At 32.6% G+C, this 19,923-nt stretch overlaps 3 protein-coding genes across 7 annotated transcripts; 1 reads left to right on the forward strand and 2 right to left on the reverse strand.

The window, feature by feature from the left end:
• Positions 1 to 3,312: 3,312 nt before the first annotated feature.
• Positions 3,313 to 6,372, reverse strand: LOC146909755 (uncharacterized). 4 transcript variants are annotated; one of them, XR_015017560.1, is made up of 3 exons: positions 6,092 to 6,372; positions 4,307 to 5,203; positions 3,313 to 3,544 (listed from the first exon to the last, which is right to left on the reverse strand). XR_015017560.1 is itself a non-coding variant. In XM_085722793.1 (2 exons), exons 1-2 carry the CDS (start codon positions 6,186 to 6,188, stop codon positions 4,362 to 4,364), a joined length of 939 nt encoding a protein of 312 aa, XP_085578919.1. In that variant the 5' UTR covers positions 6,189 to 6,372; the 3' UTR covers positions 4,081 to 4,361. The 4 variants fall into 4 exon arrangements, 1 of the variants encoding a protein (XP_085578919.1); XR_015017558.1 differs by having other exon boundaries at positions 4,263 to 5,203; XR_015017559.1 differs by lacking the exon at positions 3,313 to 3,544 and adding an exon at positions 3,660 to 3,708 and having other exon boundaries at positions 4,263 to 5,203.
• A 1,900-nt stretch (positions 6,373 to 8,272) lies between these two features.
• On the reverse strand, positions 8,273 to 13,193 carry RECA3 (RECA homolog 3). 2 transcript variants are annotated; one of them, XM_085722794.1, is made up of 8 exons: positions 12,904 to 13,193; positions 11,966 to 12,026; positions 11,571 to 11,794; positions 11,188 to 11,275; positions 10,110 to 10,282; positions 9,433 to 9,579; positions 9,189 to 9,323; positions 8,273 to 8,998 (listed from the first exon to the last, which is right to left on the reverse strand). In XM_085722794.1, exons 1-8 carry the CDS (start codon positions 13,030 to 13,032, stop codon positions 8,720 to 8,722), a joined length of 1,236 nt encoding a protein of 411 aa, XP_085578920.1. In that variant the 5' UTR covers positions 13,033 to 13,193; the 3' UTR covers positions 8,273 to 8,719. The 2 variants fall into 2 exon arrangements, with proteins under 2 accessions (XP_085578920.1, XP_085578921.1); XM_085722795.1 differs by having other exon boundaries at positions 11,571 to 11,788; positions 12,904 to 13,152.
• Positions 13,194 to 14,326: 1,133 nt separating this feature from the next.
• Positions 14,327 to 17,328, forward strand: LOC146909757 (Transmembrane proteins 14C). The gene is made up of 6 exons (XM_085724260.1): positions 14,327 to 14,570; positions 15,435 to 15,675; positions 16,338 to 16,505; positions 16,628 to 16,674; positions 16,756 to 16,796; positions 16,926 to 17,328. The coding sequence occupies exons 1-6, from the start codon at positions 14,463 to 14,465 to the stop codon at positions 17,005 to 17,007; spliced, it is 687 nt and encodes a 228-aa protein (XP_085580386.1). The 5' UTR covers positions 14,327 to 14,462; the 3' UTR covers positions 17,008 to 17,328.
• Positions 17,329 to 19,923: the final 2,595 nt, after the last annotated feature.

The following is a 19,923-nucleotide window of genomic DNA, read 5'->3' on the forward strand; positions in this document are numbered from 1 at the left end:
TAGCGTTGAACAAACAATATTATCTGAGTTAATTTTACGAATAAACCCAGGTGGTGTAACCCCGGAATTTATTCCTCTGATAACCGGTAATATTTCCAACTGGCGGGAACCCAACTGACGGGGATACCGGACTCCTCTGATTATTGTGGGGTCATCCTCACGGATAGTGCCCGTTCCAACTGGCGGGAACCTTTTGTATCCTAACTGGCGAGGATAGCAAAAGCCACAATTCAATAAATCAATTAATGTCATATCTGATAATGAGAATTAAATTCTCGTCTCTAACTGAAAATGTGTCAATAAATATTCACTTCTCTAAAATGGTAGTTTACCCGGGTTAGTGACCTACCCATGACTGATATTCTTGGCTAATGTACTCTAAATATTTCTTACACCAATATATATACATTATGGTAGTTTGCGATTAGAGGATTTACATAACACATTTCGGCTACACATTCGGGAATAATGAGAGTTTAGATTCTTAGCCAACTAAACCATTATATTACCTTAAAAGTGTAATTTACATTAGCTAAGAATTGAAACAAAGTAGTAAAATCCAACAATTCTCACTTTCCGGAATTTTAGCCGATATTTGCATATTTATTCATACTTACGTAAAACTTGTCACGTTATTTTTCCTCTAATTTCTACATTACCATAAGCATATTTATCAACATAAAAGCTATTTTAGAGTACACTAGCAAGGGTGTAACTCTTAAATCAGATTGTCACTAAATCATGTCCTAATGTACCAAATCATAATCTATTATTCTAAAAGCATAATTTATTCTAAACATTCTTTCATATTAATACACATAGCAATATGGTAGTATTTGGTTGGAGGTTCTTATAACAATTTTCGGCTACATATCCGGAAAAATGAAAAGTTCAATCCGTAACCGCCATTGGTCGCGTATTCATTTAAAAGTTTTTCATTCCCGTTAGCCAAAGATAGGAACATACCAAATATTTAACAAATTTCCAATTTCTGGAATCTAGCCGAAATCATAAACATATTTTTTTTTAAAAATGTATTGAATCCTTGCCTAATAATTTTCCTCCAACTTCTATACTAACATAAGCATGGCAATTAACATAAAAGCAAATTCTAGAATATATTAGCAAGGGTATTAGGCCTAAAACATATTAGCACTAACAGGGGCGGAGCTGGCTATAGGTGAGGGTGTGCACCTGCACACCCTGGATTTTCGTAAATTTCATGTATCACCATAGGTATTTTGCACTCTGCACACCCTGGCTTTTCATCTTTGCACCTTGACAATTGAGTAGCACTCTGACCACTCATCTCTCAAACCCAACACTTATGTTAGTATTAAATGACATTAACCAATCTGTGATGTATACTGACAAAGCTGCGTTATCTTTTTTTGCTTTTTGTGCTATCATCCTAACATTTTTATTAGAAGCATAATTAAAATGTACAATTGAAGGAATCAGACCAGTGTTTCGTAGTTGTAGTAGCTTACTAAAATTATACAGTTTTCAATAAGCTAGCGCAATATTATTGTATAACCTGAAAAATATATATATAAACATAACTTTAGTTGTAGTGTCTAATGATTTATTTGTTGTTTTTAAATTTAAATAATACCCTATCATTGCTTATGCTTGAAATTATATAATTTTTTAATGCGAAATTATATAAGTGTACCCACAATATTTTATTTATCTCTATATAGGATTTGTAAACTCTTCAAAACCAAAACAAAAATTAAACTATATAAATATTTAGAGGCTAATAATATATTTTATTTTTATTTTTCATTTATTAATTATATTTTTTAGAGGATATATATATATATATATAAAAGGTGTCTTCTATCATAACCCATATATATATATATATATATATGATAATAATAATTAATTAAAATTAAATAATTCGCACCCCCTGGTCCAGGGTCCTGGATCCGCCACTGAGCACTAACCATGTCCTAAAGCTCAAAATCATGATTTATCAATCTAATAGCATAATTGGACTACCCAAAAGGAAAGGTTTACTAACTAAAGGAACTCATAATCTTGTGGAGGTTCCTCTAGAACACTTTGTGGCACAATCTTCAAATCCAAACCACTAGTTAAGCTCCTTCTCCTTCCAATAGTTCCTATAACATTCAAACAATTTAAAAATCATAACACCCATAACACATATACTCACTAGAAACATGATTTTGAAACATTCTCACAAGGAGCAATTTTTCCCAAAAATGAGGGTTTAGGGGCGGCCTCCATAAGGAGTAGGAAAGGGAAGAATTTTTGACACTCACCACTTGCTTATTCCACCAAGGGTATCCATTAAAACATGATTCCTAGCAATTTCCCATGGATTTGGAGACAAAATTGAAGGATTGGAAATATGAGGAAAGGGGGCGGCTAGCTTCAAATGAGAGGGAAGGATGAATTTTGCTTGTGATTCTTGCTATGCACTTGTTATATCACCATTACTAAGCTTGAATCATGACATTTGGAGTGATTTTGAGAGATTGGAAAAATTTGAAGATGATGATGAATAGTAGAAAGAGAGAGCCGATGGTTAGTTTAGAGAAGGAATGAAAATGTGTTTGAGAAAATGTGAATGGAAGTGTGGAAAGTTATATAACTTTCTTCCTTTAAAAAAATCTTTGGATGGCAATTGTCCTTTTTGCCCTTGGTTCAATATATTCTCATAGATAATTCGGAAAAATAGCTGACATAGATAAATGGCAAATGACAGTGTTGTTAAGCGGGATATTACAGTTAGAGTTTGGTTAGTAGTTGGACTTGGTTTGGTTAGATAAGTAACTAACTTGTTGGTTAGTTAACTTGTGTAGCAAGTTAGTGTCTTAGTTTTTTGCTTAAACTAAAAATACTTTGAGTATGTGTCATTGTATGATAACCTCTATCATTTTTTAAAATTTTAGGTTCTTCTTTTACCTTTAACCTCACAATTCCTCTCTTTTCTCTCTTTCTTATAGTTCAAGTTACCACTTAGCACTAACAAAAAATCATGTTATATTCACATGAGAGCGAAACTAAAATGAAATGTATTAACTGTTAATATACCTTGGAAATATGTCATCACATCATCATATTAAAATATCTAAGAGTATCTTAGATGATATTTTAGGAGTGATTTCCATATTTCAAGATATATTTCTTTATTTAATTACGATTAAGAAACAAATATTGGTACAATTAGACGTCGGTGATTTGTACACTGTATCCTATCAAATCAATAACAGTTTCAGGTTATTCATTCTTGAAAGTCAGAGAAACCCTACTTTTGAAACTTACGACAATGCACAGAAATTTAACAATGTTGGTTTTGCTAACTATTGAGGATGTAAACGACTAGGCACATTTACTTACACTATCAACCACAACCACGTCTACAGATCCACTTTTGTTAATGTATCAACCATGATCACCAAATGTTCAGCACAATCATGATTTGAGATGAGCAGGTTTTTGGAATTTACACCCATTGACTCCACAAGTGAAAGGTCTAATGCACTCTCTACATCAGGATTTTCACAGTATCCTGCCAACAAAATGAACATAATTTATTAGTTTGACAGGAGACAACGCACAAAACAACACATTCTCCAACAGAAATGGGGTAAAGGTTTAAGACTTAAGAGTACTGAGTATCATGCCTGAGTCAACTGAAAAGTTTTTTGCACAAATTTTATTCAATTCTTGAACCTATATTAAAAATCAAAAGAAATCACTATTAGACAAAAGCAGCTAAATGCAGTTTGGGAATGTTCACACTCTAGTTCCAAATGAGGAAAAGCTTACAACAGCCTCCGTTTCATTTTCCATACTTCGCAAGTATTTCTTGAAATTCAAACAAGATTCTTAGCCTCTTAATGCCTAGTTCTTTCCCAAAGCTTCACTTTTGAGTAACCAATTAACCATGAAATGATGACAACTTCAATTAAAATAATTAATGATATGTTGGTTTACAAATATATCAATAAGAACTCATTAGGAGTTACTATATAGATTTTTTTTCGGGTATAAATGTATGCACAAAGGAGCAAAGATAATCAAGAAGACAAGAATCAAACAATATAGCATCATTTAATTGTAGTTTCATATTCATATTTCAATAATATCAGTACTAATGCATTGGATCATCGGTCACCACACAGGTATTTCTTAAACTACAAACACCAAAAGACCATATAGCCTTCAGGTGAATGCAACAATATTGAAAAACCCATTATTCTTATATAACATCACATATATAATACCTAGATAACATAACTTATATCCTGCCAACTTTCACAAAACTGACCCTCTAGCAGCTTCATAGGTTTCCTTGCTTGCACTCCACAGCATTCGATCTTCATTTACCATGCACTAGGAGTAGCAACCTTATAAGCAAATTTTCCCCTCCTTCCCCCACCTCCTCCTCTTCCTCCATTTCTTCTTCCTCCTCTATTCATCTGATACTCATTAGTGCCATGATGATATCCATGGTTCTTAGACCAAGACATGTTGTTTTCTTTCTTTCTGTTAAATCCATCCCATGTTCCCCAATTTCCTCTCCCACTATTTCTTCCTTGATACTTGTTATACAAGTCACCACCATATCGCTCCCTCTGATTCCATCCCTGAGAATCATTCTGACCATTTTGCCATCCATATTCTTTTGCAGCATGTTCAACGGGAGCATGATACTGTTCCCAAGAGTTTGTTTCATTATTTTCATGTTGGTTTGATTCCCATCCCAGAGCAGCATAATTTGGTTCAGAAGGCTTTGTTAACTTTTCGTCTTCTTCGTCCCCCCATCCAGTAGGTCCCAATCCAAGACCAGAAGAGGACTGATTCAAGAGGAGAGAACTTCCTAGAGTCACAGCCGCCTCTCCTTTTTCTTCTATGTTGGGGCGGGCCTCTGCTTCTATTTCCACATCCAAATAAAGTTCAGAATCAACACTTGCATTCGAATCTACATCATCTATGTAAATGTTAGGATCAGGCAATGGTATGTCCCAGGGAATGTTGTTGATCTCAGCCCAATACCTGTTTTTTGCATTGTCGAATGCCTCTTTGACAGCAGAGTCGTCCCAGTTTACCACTTTGGGATGCATATACATGTACCTCTTGTCTTCTATTAGCTTTCGCCATGGAACTGAGCCCACCGAAGCACAAAACTGCTTTTCCCACAAAGGCACTGTTGGAAACCTATTATCTGTGAACCAAAAGAATAAATAGAATCAATTGATAGTTTAAGGGACAACTTATTAGCACACTGAGATAGCATGACACTAATATGTGATTATAACATAACGTGGCTGTAATAAAAATCATGCAAAACTTGTGAAAAATAAATTTTTTATTCATTGAATAGCCAAATCTAGGCAGCTTCAGTTTAAAACACGATATACCAGTTAGTATAAAGAAGAATGTAGTTGAAGTAAGCAGGAAATTTAGATATCTTTGCATTACTTTATTTCAATTCAATGACGACAAACATCATCATCATCAGGCGATTTTAAGTCTTAACCAATAAACATCTCCTTGAACATGGCCAAAATCAAGACATTTTCAGATCAAATATAACCATAATCAAAACAGATTCATGTACAAAAAGATACACAATTTAGCTGCATACAAGAATAAGCAATTTAATGACATAGGGTTTTCTTAACAACGTTTCACCAAGAGATGATTTCTAGATATTCAATTCGAAATAGCAAACCGCACCGCATGAATTCAAAGCACGACACAGACAAAAATTATTACAGAACATAATCAGCAGGAGATCCAACGCAAACTGAAACATAGTTATCTATCAACCCTTATGGAAAAACCCCAATTTTTAAAACCAAAAAACCCCAACTGAACCAATTCAAAAGTAAAGTGATCACAATCAAGGTTTTGATGTCTCCACAGCACAACTGTGCTCCGTCAACCTGCATGTGACAGCAATTATTCACAATATCATGATATATTTACCAATTCTAACATTCACCCACTTTTTCAACTATGCAACAAAACAAATTTAAAAGGAAAACAGAAAATAAAAACAGTTTCACATCAAAGAGTAATCCATGCAAAAACTGAAGAATGAACGAACCTAAAGGTGGTTTTCCGTTATAGGATGAGAAGGAGGATCCCCACTGACCCACTTGATGATGGTTACTGATCCTTTGGTTTCTTCTCCAATTATCCATTTCCAGAATCAAAAGATAAAATCCCAGAAGAGATAATTGAAAAAGTTTTATTGAAAACGGAGAAGAACACACAATTAAGCAAAAATTAATAAATTTTGGAAAAAGGGATAACACAGACACGGATTTTAGAACAAGGTTATGGAACTAGAGAAAACATGATGATGATTTGGAACACGGAGAGAAGAAGTGTTCCGAGGTTCTTTCTTGTATTTATAACACGTGTTTTTTTCACTTTTTCTTTTGTCTTTTACTTCATTCACGTTTACTTTTCTGAGTGATGAGGAATATTATTTGTACCTCAATTGGTAACCATGGCTTAAAATAGTAATGTATCTCAAATTTATGAATTAACAAATATATATAATCAATTCCTTCAAAAACAAATATAATATCTATGAAATTATAATGTATTAATTAGTGGTAGATGCTAGATATGTGTACCCTTGATTATTTGGATTAGGGTTTGATTTTTTAATCAAGGGAAGAGATCAATTCCTTAGATTGTTTTTAAGGATTAATGTTCACATTAAGTATGAAGAATATATTTAATTTACCAAGTTACTACAAAAAAGATGAAGAGTGAACATCTACAAACAATAATTAATGTTTATAATGAATTATTAATTAAAGTAACTATTTTGTCCTCGTGAACTTAGTTAAGTTAGTAGGATATTGCAATAATATATGTAAGAAACGAAGTTCGAACCCCAGACACTCTACTTATCCATACATAAAATGTGTGAACTTCAGCCACTATACTACTAAACCAAAAAAAAAAATATGAAGTTATGTATGTAAGTTAATCCTTCTCGAAATATAACATCATATAATGTTCATTTCTCTCTCTTTATCCCTCTTTTAATAAAATTATTTTTCAAAATTTGTTAATTTTATTTAGGAATTCAAAATTTTCATTTAACACTACTACATTAACAGAGTTGGATTTAAACTTGAGATATCTAGTCAAATTGAAAGAGGTTTACTATCATCTCATATGAGTATCCCGCTAAGTATTCTTTGTTGTATATATTGTATAATAATAATGTTTTCCTTAAAGGAGTACAATAATAATGTTCTTGCTTAAAAAATATTATAATATTAACAAAATGGTTTTTCTTTATGTTATTTCTTTCTTTGTATTTCCTATGCTTAAAAAATATTATAATATTAACAAAATAGTTTCTCTTTATGTTATTTCTTTCTTTGTATTTCCTATAGAAACACAATCTTTTTTCTTTATGTTATTTCTTTCTTTGTATTTTCACAAAATCTTTTTTCTTTATGTTATTTCTTTCTTTGTATTTTCTATAGAAACAAAATCTTTTTTTCTTGTGCAAGAAACAAACAAAATATTTTTTTTATCAGATATAATATGATAATAATGTCTATCGAAAACAAGTTAAAAAAAATAATGTTCTCTCTTTAAAAAATATTATAATATATATACTAGTAGTAATATATCCATTTTCGAAATATTTTCATTTCTCTCTTTGTTTAATATTTTTCGTATGGAAAAAACGTGACTGTTCATTGTATACTAAAAGAACAAGGCCTTTATTCATATTTAATTCGGCTTGTAAAAAGGTTATTTGCAGATTCCCATATTACAAATAAGTACTCACCATTGCATCTTCGGGGGAGATTATGAAAGCTTTTTTTTTAAAATCATAAGCTTATTTCTTACTAACATACTATGCTTCTACTAATTCAAATTTCGAGAATGTCCCTTGTGTTGCCAATGTTAAAATGAGAATCATACATAGATTATTTTTAATCAATAAAAAATTATATAAATAGCCTAGACACAAATTTCAATTTCATCACTAGATAAAATTTCAATAAACAGAAAAATATTTAACCTATGCAAAACATGAGAAATAAAGCGAGTATAATTTATCTGGAATTAATATGATTTACTTAGAAATATATATTTGGAAGCATACTTCGATTTTTGTTTATAATACATCTGAAATTTTGGATTTCAGAGTGTTGAAAAATCTGTTTCTTCATAGCTTTGTCGCCTGAAAACAGTTCACAAGCATAGGAAGACAGAACCATAGGAACCAGAAAAAGGGATACACAGATTCATCCAATAAATACATAAAATCTAAGAATCTAACTTGGAATTAGGGAGGAGGTAACAGAAAACAAGGCAACTCATAATTTACATCGCATGTTTCAAATGGTTTGACTAATGAATCTAACTTTGACTAATGAATAATACAATAGCAAGTATTTCCTAATACATAAGCAGGTTTCAAATGGTTTACAAAGAGCAATCAAATTTCACTTTTTCTACTGTGATTTTGCAGTATTCCACACCTAGCTCTAAAGTGTTTTTCACATAGTCACATCATAGCACCTGACAATTCCAGTAACTTAAAATGCAGTTTGCTCATCTTCAGAGTGGTTGATGCCTATTGAAAGCAATACTAATGTAATAAGAATATGATTGCAAAGTTTTTTGATCACATAATGTCTCCAATTTGGCTTAGACCATCCATGGAAAATTTGGAGGTTTAACTAATTTTCTAAAGATAAAGTCTTTTCATGTCCATAACTAACTTGTCACAAATCCTTTTATTTTTAGCCAAAAATTGTTCAGCAGCTTCTCTACTAGTAAAAGGCTCCCCTTCAATGAAGTAGTTTCCCTCATCTTTCATAATGAGCCCATGTTCACAAGCCAAATCAAAGACCTCTGATTCTTGGCAAAAGCCTCTTCCAAACTTGATACCCAGTTCAGCTTTTTTCATTGCTGCTGGTGCTAGTTTATTTTTTACCACTTGCGCACAGACCGTGATACCCTCAACCTGAAACACCAGATGTCAGGAGAGGATAAAAGAATTGATACAAGATAGGTGTTTGAGAAAGAAAAGGAGAAATTGGGTAACTTTATGTTACTAAGATACAAAAGAAAAGTGGCAGAATTGAGACAATCTTCCTCAAGAAATAATTTATAGTTCTGAATCAGAGGTATTTCAAATATATTAAAGACCACACCTTATCTTCAGTTTTTATCAATCCCATTCTTGAAAGTCGCAAACGAACAGCTGCGTAGAATCTCAAAGCATTTCCACCACAAGTGACCTCTTCCATAGGTCCGCGTCCCCCAAATGCTTTTGGACTAAATCTAACCTGTATATGAGAGAAACTATTGAATGTTAAATCTAACGGTTTCTTGGTATATTGCACAAATTGACATTCAAATGATAAGATTCAAAGTTTCAAGTAATGTGATTTTGACCTGATTAACAAAAATTAAGAGAGTTTGGGAGCGGGATAATGAATAATGAATTTTCCGTAGTGCTTGAGTCATTATTCGCGAATGCAAATCTTGATTTGTAGCAACTCCTAATTGATCAAGTTCGCATTTCGGGACAAGAGCAGCAACCTGGAATTACAAAATCATCTTATATTCATGTGAGAGCAAAACTAAAGACGAAATGTATTAACTGTTAAATATCTTGGAAATATGCCATCATATCATCATTGTATCGTAAAATATTTTAGAGTATCTTAAAGGATATTTTACAAGTGATTTCCATATTTCATGATTAATTCCCTTACTTATTTACAATCAAGAATCTATTATTAGAACAAGTAGAGGTCCATATTTAATCACATCAAATCAATAGCAATTTCAGATTATTCTCTCTTTTACTTCTTCATTCCCTACCAAAACCCTACAATTTTAAGAAATGATCAAAAACAATTTAAATATACCAAGAGAGCATAAATAAAGAAAATATAAATAGTTGGATGAGTGTCTGTTACGGCTACAACAGGGCTGGGCAAACGTCTACTGTAGCCTCTAATCTTGAAAATCAAACACTGCTTTTGGATCTCATGACAATGTAAAGGAATTTTACAAAAATGTTGGTTTTGATAAACTAATGAGAATGTAAAACCACAGTAACTCACACTGTCAACCACAATCACGTCTACAGCTCCACTTTTTGTTAGTGTATCAACCATGCTCAACAAATTTTCAGCACAATCAGGATTAGAGATAAGAAGGTTTTTGGTATTTACACCCATTGACTCCACAAGTGAAAGGTCTAATGCACTTTCTACATCAAGATATGCACAATATCCTGCCAACAGAATGAATAGAATTTATAAAATTGACAGGAGACAAGTAGTTTACTATGAATCTTGCATGCGGAAACTGACAAGTAGTTTGCACAAATTTTATTCAATTATTGTGCTATATTAAAATTCAAAAGAAATCACTATTAGAGAGAAGAAGCTTAATGCAGTCTGGACACTTTCACTCACTAGTAATGTTTCAGTAAACAATACTCTATACAAGCTGATATATTTTTCAAGAAACTAATCTACTTCCAAATAATGGAGATGCTTATAACTGCCTCTATTCATTTTCCATACTTATCAAGTATTTCTTAGCTTCTTATTGCCCAGTTCTTTCTCTATGCCTCACTTCTGAGTAACCGTGAATTGAAATGATGCCGACTACAGTCAAAATAATTACTGATATGTTGGTTTACAAAAATGACATCAAGAACTTGGAATTTCTATATGGTGATGTAGCATAAACCCTTAACCTGTACATTTTCCACTTAAAAGAAATTAAACATAACCATGCAATAGGAATTCTCATTACATGCTTGATGAATTAAATGCTCAACCAAGCATTAAGTTATTGTGTGTGTGCATGTGTAAAATGGGCAGCACACTGACTGTGGAGTAGACTCGTGTTGAAACTTAAGATAGCACAGAGTAGCAGTGGATCTTTATATTAATTTTTTATAAGTGTCTTCATATATCTGTAGAGTGTAAAGAAAATAATAATTTCCCATAACAAGCTCCGACAGTTCATTATTATTGCTTGGCTAAGATTTGATCCTTAACTCAGATCACTTCATGTTTCAGAAATCCTATTAATAATTTAATAGCCATTTTCATATTTGAAGTACAAATCATGAAATTCTTTATCTATGTGTTTTAAATATTAAAATACCAAAATAATAATATGTACCTCCAAGCTTTTGAGCTTCTTTAATAATTTGAAGGGCAAGTGTTGTCTTACCAGCTGCTTCTCGTCCATAAATTTCAACAATCCTACCCTAAAACATTCAAATGTGAGGCATATTAAGGAAACCTGTGGATATGTATTAAAGTGAAGGTTGTATTATTTGTGTCAGCGTAGTAGCTTATTTATATACTTTGTTAATTTATGCTACATTCGGAGTATAAAGTGTGGACACAGACAGAAACACAAACACACCAACACCTTAGGAAAAAAAGTGCAACATTGTCACTAGGACGATCGACCACATACTGTAAGCATGTGGTACATATCCCGATATACCAAACAACGATCTAAAGGATAACAATTAACAATACTAGTCTAGTTATCACCTTTGGTAATCCTCCAATTCCAAGAGCTATATCAAGCTTCAAGGAGCCTGTAGATACGACATTGGCATAGCGTACACGAAAAAACTTCTGCAAAGATAACATTGACTCCTTGCTAAACTCGCTAGCAAGCTGTGAGACAGCCAAACAAAGTGCGTTATTTTTCTCTGCTGCTTTGACATCGTCATGGATCGCATCACATTCTAAATCTGAAGCTTCAGCTGAAACTAGAAAATGTTTCAAACATTAACACCTAATTTTCCAGACTACAAGGAAGAGAGACATACAAACACAGAGCAAGAGAAAAAGAATAAGAATGATTCCTTCGGAAGAAAGCCACTGAGAGTTCATGCGAAATAGACACACGTGGGTACATAAGGAGATATGGGAACTAATACCTGTAGTAGAAAGCGAGCAGGTGTTTACACCAATCCTGGTCATTATTTCTCTAAATCCATTCTGTTCAAAAATAGTCATAATTTAAGATAAAAGTAAATAAAAAATAATCATTTCAGAGATAGGGAAACTTAAGAGCACAAAAGAAAGACAGAGAAACAAAATACAAAAGAAAATGAACTACTGGTAAATGATTATTGTAGAACAGCAACCAAATGCATATAATCACCACAAATTGCAAAACTTAGGTGCCATCAATTCCCCTAATCAGTGTTACAAGTGGTTCGTATCGAAAATTAGTTCCTCATTTGCTGTTAGATTACCTGATACTATCTCTTTCTAGAATAAAATCTAACTCTTTTATTTGCTAAGTGAGCCCTGCGTCCTTCAACGGTGGTGTTTTCAGATAAATGTACAAAATATGTAACTTTTTAGCACATTTGGTTGTTACTTTAATACTTGTAGTTATCAGGACTCAGGAGTTTCATTGGCTGAGCAAATGTTTTGGGTTAAGATAGAAACAGACAATTGACCACTACTCGTTTTCTTTTCTTTTTTGTTTGTAGACGAAGCGGCAAGCGCCACCTGAAACTCGAACACCACGTATCTGCGAGGTCCCGGGTTTGAACCCAGGTGAAGTGCTTAACTTGATGTATTAGTTCAGTCTATAACTATAAGGTTAACTACATCAAAGGCCATTACTTTTTGAGAAAACATGTAAACCTAAAAGAACCAAAACTCACATACATCACAGTACACACTGAGTGAATGATAATAACTATGAAATTAAATCCACAAATTTGTTCAATTGGAAGCATAATCACAGTTCAAATTCATGTTCTAATTGTTTAACTTATAAATATTAAAAAAAATCATGGTAAGCTTCAAAATGAGGATAATAAACACTAATTAGTAACAATGAATGAATAACGAGAGGAACCTGGCGCGAAGGGTGGAGGAGAGAGGAAGAGAGTAAAGGCCTTGCAAGGAGATGGAGACGAGTCGAAAATTGCATATTTTCGGAAATGGGAAAGGGAAGCTTTAGTGCGCTGGTCTTACTCACACTCATCGATTTCTTAACTTCATACCCATTTTCTGAGAGGAATCAATTCGAAGCTGAAGAATGAAAAAAGAGAGGAGGAAGGGTGTTTTTGGGTGGAGGGAAATGACAACCTCTTTTTGTTTAGTTTTTTGGGATCTACGAGACATTTTAATTTTTTTACATAAAATAAAATGTGGCATGAAAAAATAATATAATAATACGGTTATCAAGAAAAAATATATTTTTGGTCAAAAAATAAAAATAAAAAAGTATTTTGGTTGTTGAAACTCAAATATGATCAAATTAAAGGTTGATGGGAGTATTTTCACTATTGTTGATGTGACATAGTTTGGTGGTTGTTGGCTCCTAAGGGGAGCTTATCTGACTGAGTTGAACATCACACCTTAACTTAAAACCTTAAGGCGAGGGGTTTATGACTCATCTCACTTGTAAAATGTTCAACATCCACATGTTTATCATATAAAAGCAATCTTCCTCTTAAGTGTGAGTCGATATATTCTTTACGAGCATGCTTCCCCTTAAACATAATCTTCTTTTGCATCCATATTTACTTGCTTCGTCGTTGGTGACACTTAACGTAACACACTCCAATAAGACTTGTTATGCATGAACACTTTGTCAATAAGACTTATGACACAAGAAGTTGGTTCAACCATCAGTTTTGATATCATTGTTGGATCATGAGGGGGGTCATGGGGACCATTACATTCGGTCTCGAACAACCACGCTATTGAGTAATATCTTAATGCAAAACCTTAAGATAATGAATTTATGGGACTCATCACTTGCAAAGTGCTCAACATTCACCTTTTCATCTAATGTAAGACTTTTACTCATATTTGATATAACAACGGTGACTAAATCTATGATCAACCATGATCCCTTCATGTGTATCAATAAAATATCGTAACACACATGTCTAGAATGTGATGGACAACAGTCGTGTGAGTTGATACATTCATATAGTCACACGTTCATGGTTATCCAATCATTAATTTAAGATTGGTATTCTCAAGTTATAAAACAAAAGTTAAATCTTCCTTTTTTGAGTCGTTCAATTAAGATCAAATAGTGGTCGTTGTCATGATTTTGACCGCGCCAAATCCAATTTCTACATGCTCACATGAAATGCAAATCTTAATGATGATATAATTATTATTTTTATTGTCTTAAAATTAAAAGGTAACTTGTACATATATTGAAAAAAGATCAAACCAGCTTTTTCTTCATAAGAAAAATAGTTGCTTTCTAATTATTTTGTTGAATTAAATAAATATTTTGGACCAGACCAGTTGCCGAAGCAGCTTTGACGAGTCCACATTCGGTACAACTGCAGCAACGTTTTTCTCATTCTCATTCTCATTTCACACTCCCAAACCCAAAATCTGAATTGAATTCTCTACTCCAAATCCAAATCGAGCATTACTCTCTCTGCCATGGCAGCGACATCTCAGGCTCATCTCTTCTGCTTCTCCGCCACCGTTCATCGCAGTCTACACCTCCAGAGTCGTTCGCTTCCATGCCTCACCTTTCGCCCCTCCAAGGTCCTCTTTAACTCTTTTACTTTATCCAATTTTATTCATCAACTACGTTAAACCCTTCAAATATCATAGATCTAATGCAAATCTTAGTTATTGCCTCAATTATTTTGAATCATAAATTACTGCTATCTCTAAGTACCAAATTTGTTGACTTTAGTGTTGAAGATGGCTGCTTTCTTTTCTGCATTTCATTTTTTGAATTGATTTGATAGATTTGGATGATTAAATGTAAAAGAGACATATAAACAAATCCATTTTATTTAGTAGCTCTGTGATTTAAATTTGGCGTATTTACACCATTAAGCACAGCTTTGATGAAAATATATGACTGTAGCTATCTGTATGTAAATGAACAGAGTGATCGGAGTGTGTATAACGACGAAGTTGGCATTAATGATTTAATGAACATTAAATGCACAATTAGTTTAGTTTATCATCTATCTATGTTTATGTGAAATTAGTGGAAATCATGTTAAATCTTTTTGATTGCATAGGATGCCACTCCTCTGAGATTAAAATGCAGAGGGTCTATTTGGATTGACTTATTTGAGTTTATCTACTGACATCACTACTTGTGAGAGTGTTTGGGAGAGTTTATAGAAACAATTTACTACATTTTCATAAGTTTTCCAGGATAGCTTACAAAATTAGTTGGACTATATTTTATCTTTTGTTATAGAAATAGCTTATACATAAACACTTTATGACCAAGTACTTACTCAATAAGCGCTTAAGTAAAATATTTATAAAAAGATGGGCAATAGAGCTGGCTTGCAGAACGGTGTATATTATATATTCTTTTAAATGAAAGATTGCTATTGCAATTATTTTGATATTGATACTAAACAGGAAGCATATCTCATATAGTTGTCAGTTGCTATGAGTTTGGAGAGCCATGGTGCAGAAACTGCTGCTTCTGACGCCAAAAATACACTAAGTTATGCACCCGATGAATCAAAATTGAAGGTCGAAGAAAAACAGGAGTCATATTCAACAGCAGAAGAAAATGACACGGAAAAAATAGCGTTAGGAGAGACAGTGCAGGAAGGCGTTGATCAGCAGAAAAGAACTGCAAAAATTCATGATTTTTGTTTTGGCATTCCGTTTGGTAAGTGTTCCCAGTTAGATAGAATTTGGTATTAGTATGTTAGACGACTTTACTGTTAAGTCTTTAATATATTTCACTTTGGTGTTTGTGTGTAAAAGTTTGGCTTAGTTGCATTCTTAGTCTCTGCATTTGTCAACAATAACAACCAGAGTTTCCCACATGGTTGGGTTAGTTACATGGATTAAATGATGCTTGTTATATTGTCTCTTTCCTTTCACCCAGGAGAGGACTTGGGAGGGGGGTGTACTTTCAATACGATATTCTAGTTGACACATCTAATGTAGATTTTTTTATTCTTTAAAAAAGTTAGATCTAGGTAAGTTGAAAATAAGTGAAAGGGAAAAAGAAACCAATTATACTTTCTGTTCAAAGTGTGTTGTTGCAAGTTAAGTGAAAGATCTTGAAAATAATACAGTGAATTCATTTGCCTCAAGAATGCCTTTTTGAAGGCAAGTGTTGTATAGATTATGGCTATCACATGTCTCGTAGTTCAAGAACAACATTATGCTGAACAGGGTGTAGAACTTGTGGGTGACCTTTTGGTTGTAACAGCAATCCATAGGAAATGACCATACATTATTTCAATACAAAAAATAAAATAAAACTATGTCCTATTGTTCAATTTACCCTCTCTTTAAATATTTATCTGTCTTCTGTTGTAGGTGGATATGTTACAACCGGAGGCATTATTGGATTCCTTTTTTCACGGAATCCTGCAACACTGGCCAGTGGTGTGCTCTTTGGGGGTGCTTTACTATTCCTCAGCACCTTTAGCTTGAAGGTCTGGAGGCAAGGAAAGTCAAGTTTACCATTTATTCTAGGACAAGCAGGTATAAGATTTCATCAGCATTAAGACGCCATTGGCCTTGGAGTTAAAAATAAAGAAACATAAAAGACTGCAGCATGATTTATTTGGATAGTTGTTCTTTAATCTTGTTTCTTTATTTTGCAGCATTGGCAGGGATCCTTTTCTGGAAGAACTTTCAGAGCTACTCACTGGTACTACAACTTTTTTGCCAAAGACTCTCCTTATATAATTCCATACTTCATTGTTATACTCATTTACTTTTCTGCATGTAGGCAAAGAAAATATTTCCAACCGGCATCAGTGCTATTATAAGGTATCTCAATCTGTGGCTTCTAAACTGTTTATAATTTGTGTTTGAAACTGCTAATTGTTCTTTCATTCGGCCTGTTGGCTTTGAGACTATTCTGATTTTGATCTGACTCCATGTATGCGCTGTTTGCAGCTCTGCAATGCTCTGCTTTTATGTATACGTGCTCCTCTCTGGAGGAAACCCCCCACCCAAGAAATTGAAGCCATCTGCTTGAGTGATGAGATAATTAAAGGTTATGTTAGCCTATAGAACGCGCGAGATATAGTTTCTTATTTTTCTGTGAATTAAAATAAAGTTGTAAGGTTATTTAGCCAAGTTACTGCTGATGTATTTATTGCATTATGATTCCTAGGCATATAATATAGTGAATACTATTTGAAATTTGGTGGAAAAGCTTATTTGCTTGCTACAGCTACATACATAGTTTCGATACTAACTAACTACATGGCACATGCATTTTGATTTGGCTATGAATTTTGGTGCCTTGTAAACTTCCATATACAAATACACATTATTATGATTATTTGGTGATGAATTTTGGTCCTGATGTCCCATTGACTATTGTAGTTTTAGGTAAAGGAGATGTTATTTATTGATCATATCCTAGCCCTATAGGTACAAGGTCAGGACTTTTGCATGATTCATACCACTGGTGAAATAACAGAATTTTGCTACGGCGATATTACTTGGGGTAAAACTATGGAAATGGGAAGCTCTCATGTTTATCTTTTTACATTGCACCATGACTAGTCTTATATTTAGCTCATCCTGCTGGGTTTAGATTAAAATATAAAATATAAACATGGTGAATTTTCTGAAAAAAAAATTGACTCAGCCAAATATAAAAACAAAATGCTATTAAGGCTATTAAAATAAAAACTATCAAGGATAATTTACGTAATAACTTAAATAGGATAGCTAGTTGACTTGCATGAACATGTACGTTAATGTTTCATGTCATTTTTTAGATAACTCTTCGGTTTTCAAAGAAAATGAGTCTGTAAAACCTTACTGAAAAATTGTTTATGCAAGAATTGAACTCGGTTTCTCCCGAAAGGATTATTCTTTTGGTGATGGAGCCATTCAATCGCTTGGTTAATGTTTCATGTCCTTTTTGATAATTATGAATTGTATATGATTCTGATTTTAATAGTAATAAACTTTTCGCAAACATAACATGCTTTGTTTTACGTTGTCTGAGAAAAGTTTGTACGGTAGAGCACCATTTGGTCAAACGAAATCGACCACTTCAATTATTTTCAAAAATATTACTATTGTAAGACGATGGCTAGTTTTGCAAGGATTAGTGTATGTTTGATTTCAGTTTTGAGGGGTTAAAATTAATTCTAGAGATTATAGAATAGATTTGATCATATTTGAATGATTTAAAGAAGAATTAATTTTGCTTGTAGATTTTATACTTGAAATTAGAATTTGTAGTTTTTGACTTCTACCTGGAGATAAATTTATCGTTAAATCCATTTTTATATAAATATATTCAAACATAAACTACTCAATTAACTTTTTTCAAAATCAATTTTACAAAATCAGTTCTTTCAAAATTAATTTATGTCACCTTAGGATTAAACGTACACTTAATTGTACACATGAATACATACATTATGAAGGGTGGTCGATGGCTAGTTCAAGATGGGAATATGTGTTCTTCGTTATTGATGCATGGCTACTATCATGAACAAAATTATTGAGACCACAAGTGTGTAACTGATTTCTTAACTGATGTTGGGAACTTGGAAAGTGGGATGTTCAACATTTGATGCGTATCATTTTGAATTGGCTTGTTTATGAAATTGTAGGGTGCCTTTATCATTAGAGTTCTTCTTAGTTTTTTTGTTATCGAATAGTTTGCCAAAATATATAACTTCAATTTGTTTTAACTGCAAAATAACCTATATTTTCTATTTTCAAATATTTGCACAAAAAATGTTGAAAATAGAAAATGAAAGTATTAAACGTTTATGCAACTATTAAAATGCAAAAAAAAAAAAAAAAAACAATTTTGTCAAACCAAACAGACGGTAGTTTCGGGGTGCCGTTCACCGTGCGAGACCTCAATAGGTCTCTTACGGTACAAGACCTTCCTTTTTTTTTCCCCTTCCTTTGGACAATAATGTGACCTTTGATTGCAGGTGCTGTGCAATGGTTACCTAGTATAGGAGGTCAAAAGTATAAAAATAATTTTCACAATAATTTCATGTAAATTTTGTTGGTATTAATAATATACGGTCAATTTCGGAATCTATAAATAATATATAAAAATCATACTCCAGCAAAAATTTATAATTGTCCTTTTTAAAACTTATCTTAATTTTATGTGTCTAATAGTCAATTTGCAAAATATAAAACCAATTTGTTTCTTTCTTTTTTCTTCTCCTTATTGTCCAACTCCCTTGTTTATACTATATATAAAGAAAACTATCCCTTTCAGCACACTTTTGGGTTAGACTTTTCTTTCCAAAAATATCCTTAATTTTTAATTTTAATTGTAAATACAAATAACACATGTAACAAATAGATAATAATAAATTTAATTTAAGGAGAAAACTTATACACAATTCCTTATGAGTTGTTCTTACTGTTAGCCAATTATAACATAACACGTGGATTACTATACCACGTCACTAATCGTCCCCGTTAACCCTCTTTTACCTCCGTTAACCACAGATCAAAATCACAAAAAACTAGGATAAAACAAAAATTTATGTTACTTTTTTATCAACCGATTTTATGTTGTACATTTGTGTTGTTCCCCTCAATACAACCGACAAAGATTGCCAAGTATTTTCATATATCTTCCACAAAAAACAGTATTTCCATATTATTTTGTTACTTGCACAAAAAACAGTATTTCCATATTATTTTATTAATATAAGTTACTCTTCCTTAACCTTTGATCAATTGTAACAAACGTCAGCAAAAAATAATGGTAAAGATTAGACCTTAAATCCTCTAAAAAAAGATTAGTAACAAACGTGAGCAAAAAATAATGTTAAAGATTGGAATTTAAATCCTCTAAAAAAAGATTAGTAACAAACGTGAGAAAAAAATAATGTTAAAGATTGGACTTTAAATTCTCTAAAAAAAGATTAGGACTCAAAATATTTTAGAA

This window comes from Medicago sativa, chromosome 7, assembly GCF_051527215.1.
Source record: "Medicago sativa cultivar Bolivia chromosome 7, Bolivia_mono, whole genome shotgun sequence".
Classification (NCBI taxonomy): Eukaryota; Viridiplantae; Streptophyta; class Magnoliopsida; order Fabales; family Fabaceae; genus Medicago; species Medicago sativa.

Coding starts and splice junctions, on each gene's coding strand:
- LOC146909755 (XM_085722793.1), bottom strand. CDS start 6,188: ATGGATAATTGGAGAAGAAACCAAAGGATCAGTAACCATCATCAAGTG. Junction 5,204..6,091: donor TAACGGAAAACCACCTTTAG/GTTCGTTCATTC, acceptor TTTGGTTCACAG/ATAATAGGTTTCCAACAGTG.
- RECA3 (XM_085722794.1), bottom strand. CDS start 13,032: ATGAGTGTGAGTAAGACCAGCGCACTAAAGCTTCCCTTTCCCATTTCC. Junction 12,027..12,903: donor TCCTCCACCCTTCGCGCCAG/GTTCCTCTCGTT, acceptor ATTTTTGAACAG/AATGGATTTAGAGAAATAAT. Junction 9,580..10,109: donor ACGTGATTGTGGTTGACAGT/GTGAGTTACTGT, acceptor TTGTAATTCCAG/GTTGCTGCTCTTGTCCCGAA.
- LOC146909757 (XM_085724260.1), top strand. CDS start 14,463: ATGGCAGCGACATCTCAGGCTCATCTCTTCTGCTTCTCCGCCACCGTT. Junction 14,571..15,434: donor TCACCTTTCGCCCCTCCAAG/GTCCTCTTTAAC, acceptor TATCTCATATAG/TTGTCAGTTGCTATGAGTTT. Junction 16,797..16,925: donor GGCATCAGTGCTATTATAAG/GTATCTCAATCT, acceptor CGCTGTTTGCAG/CTCTGCAATGCTCTGCTTTT.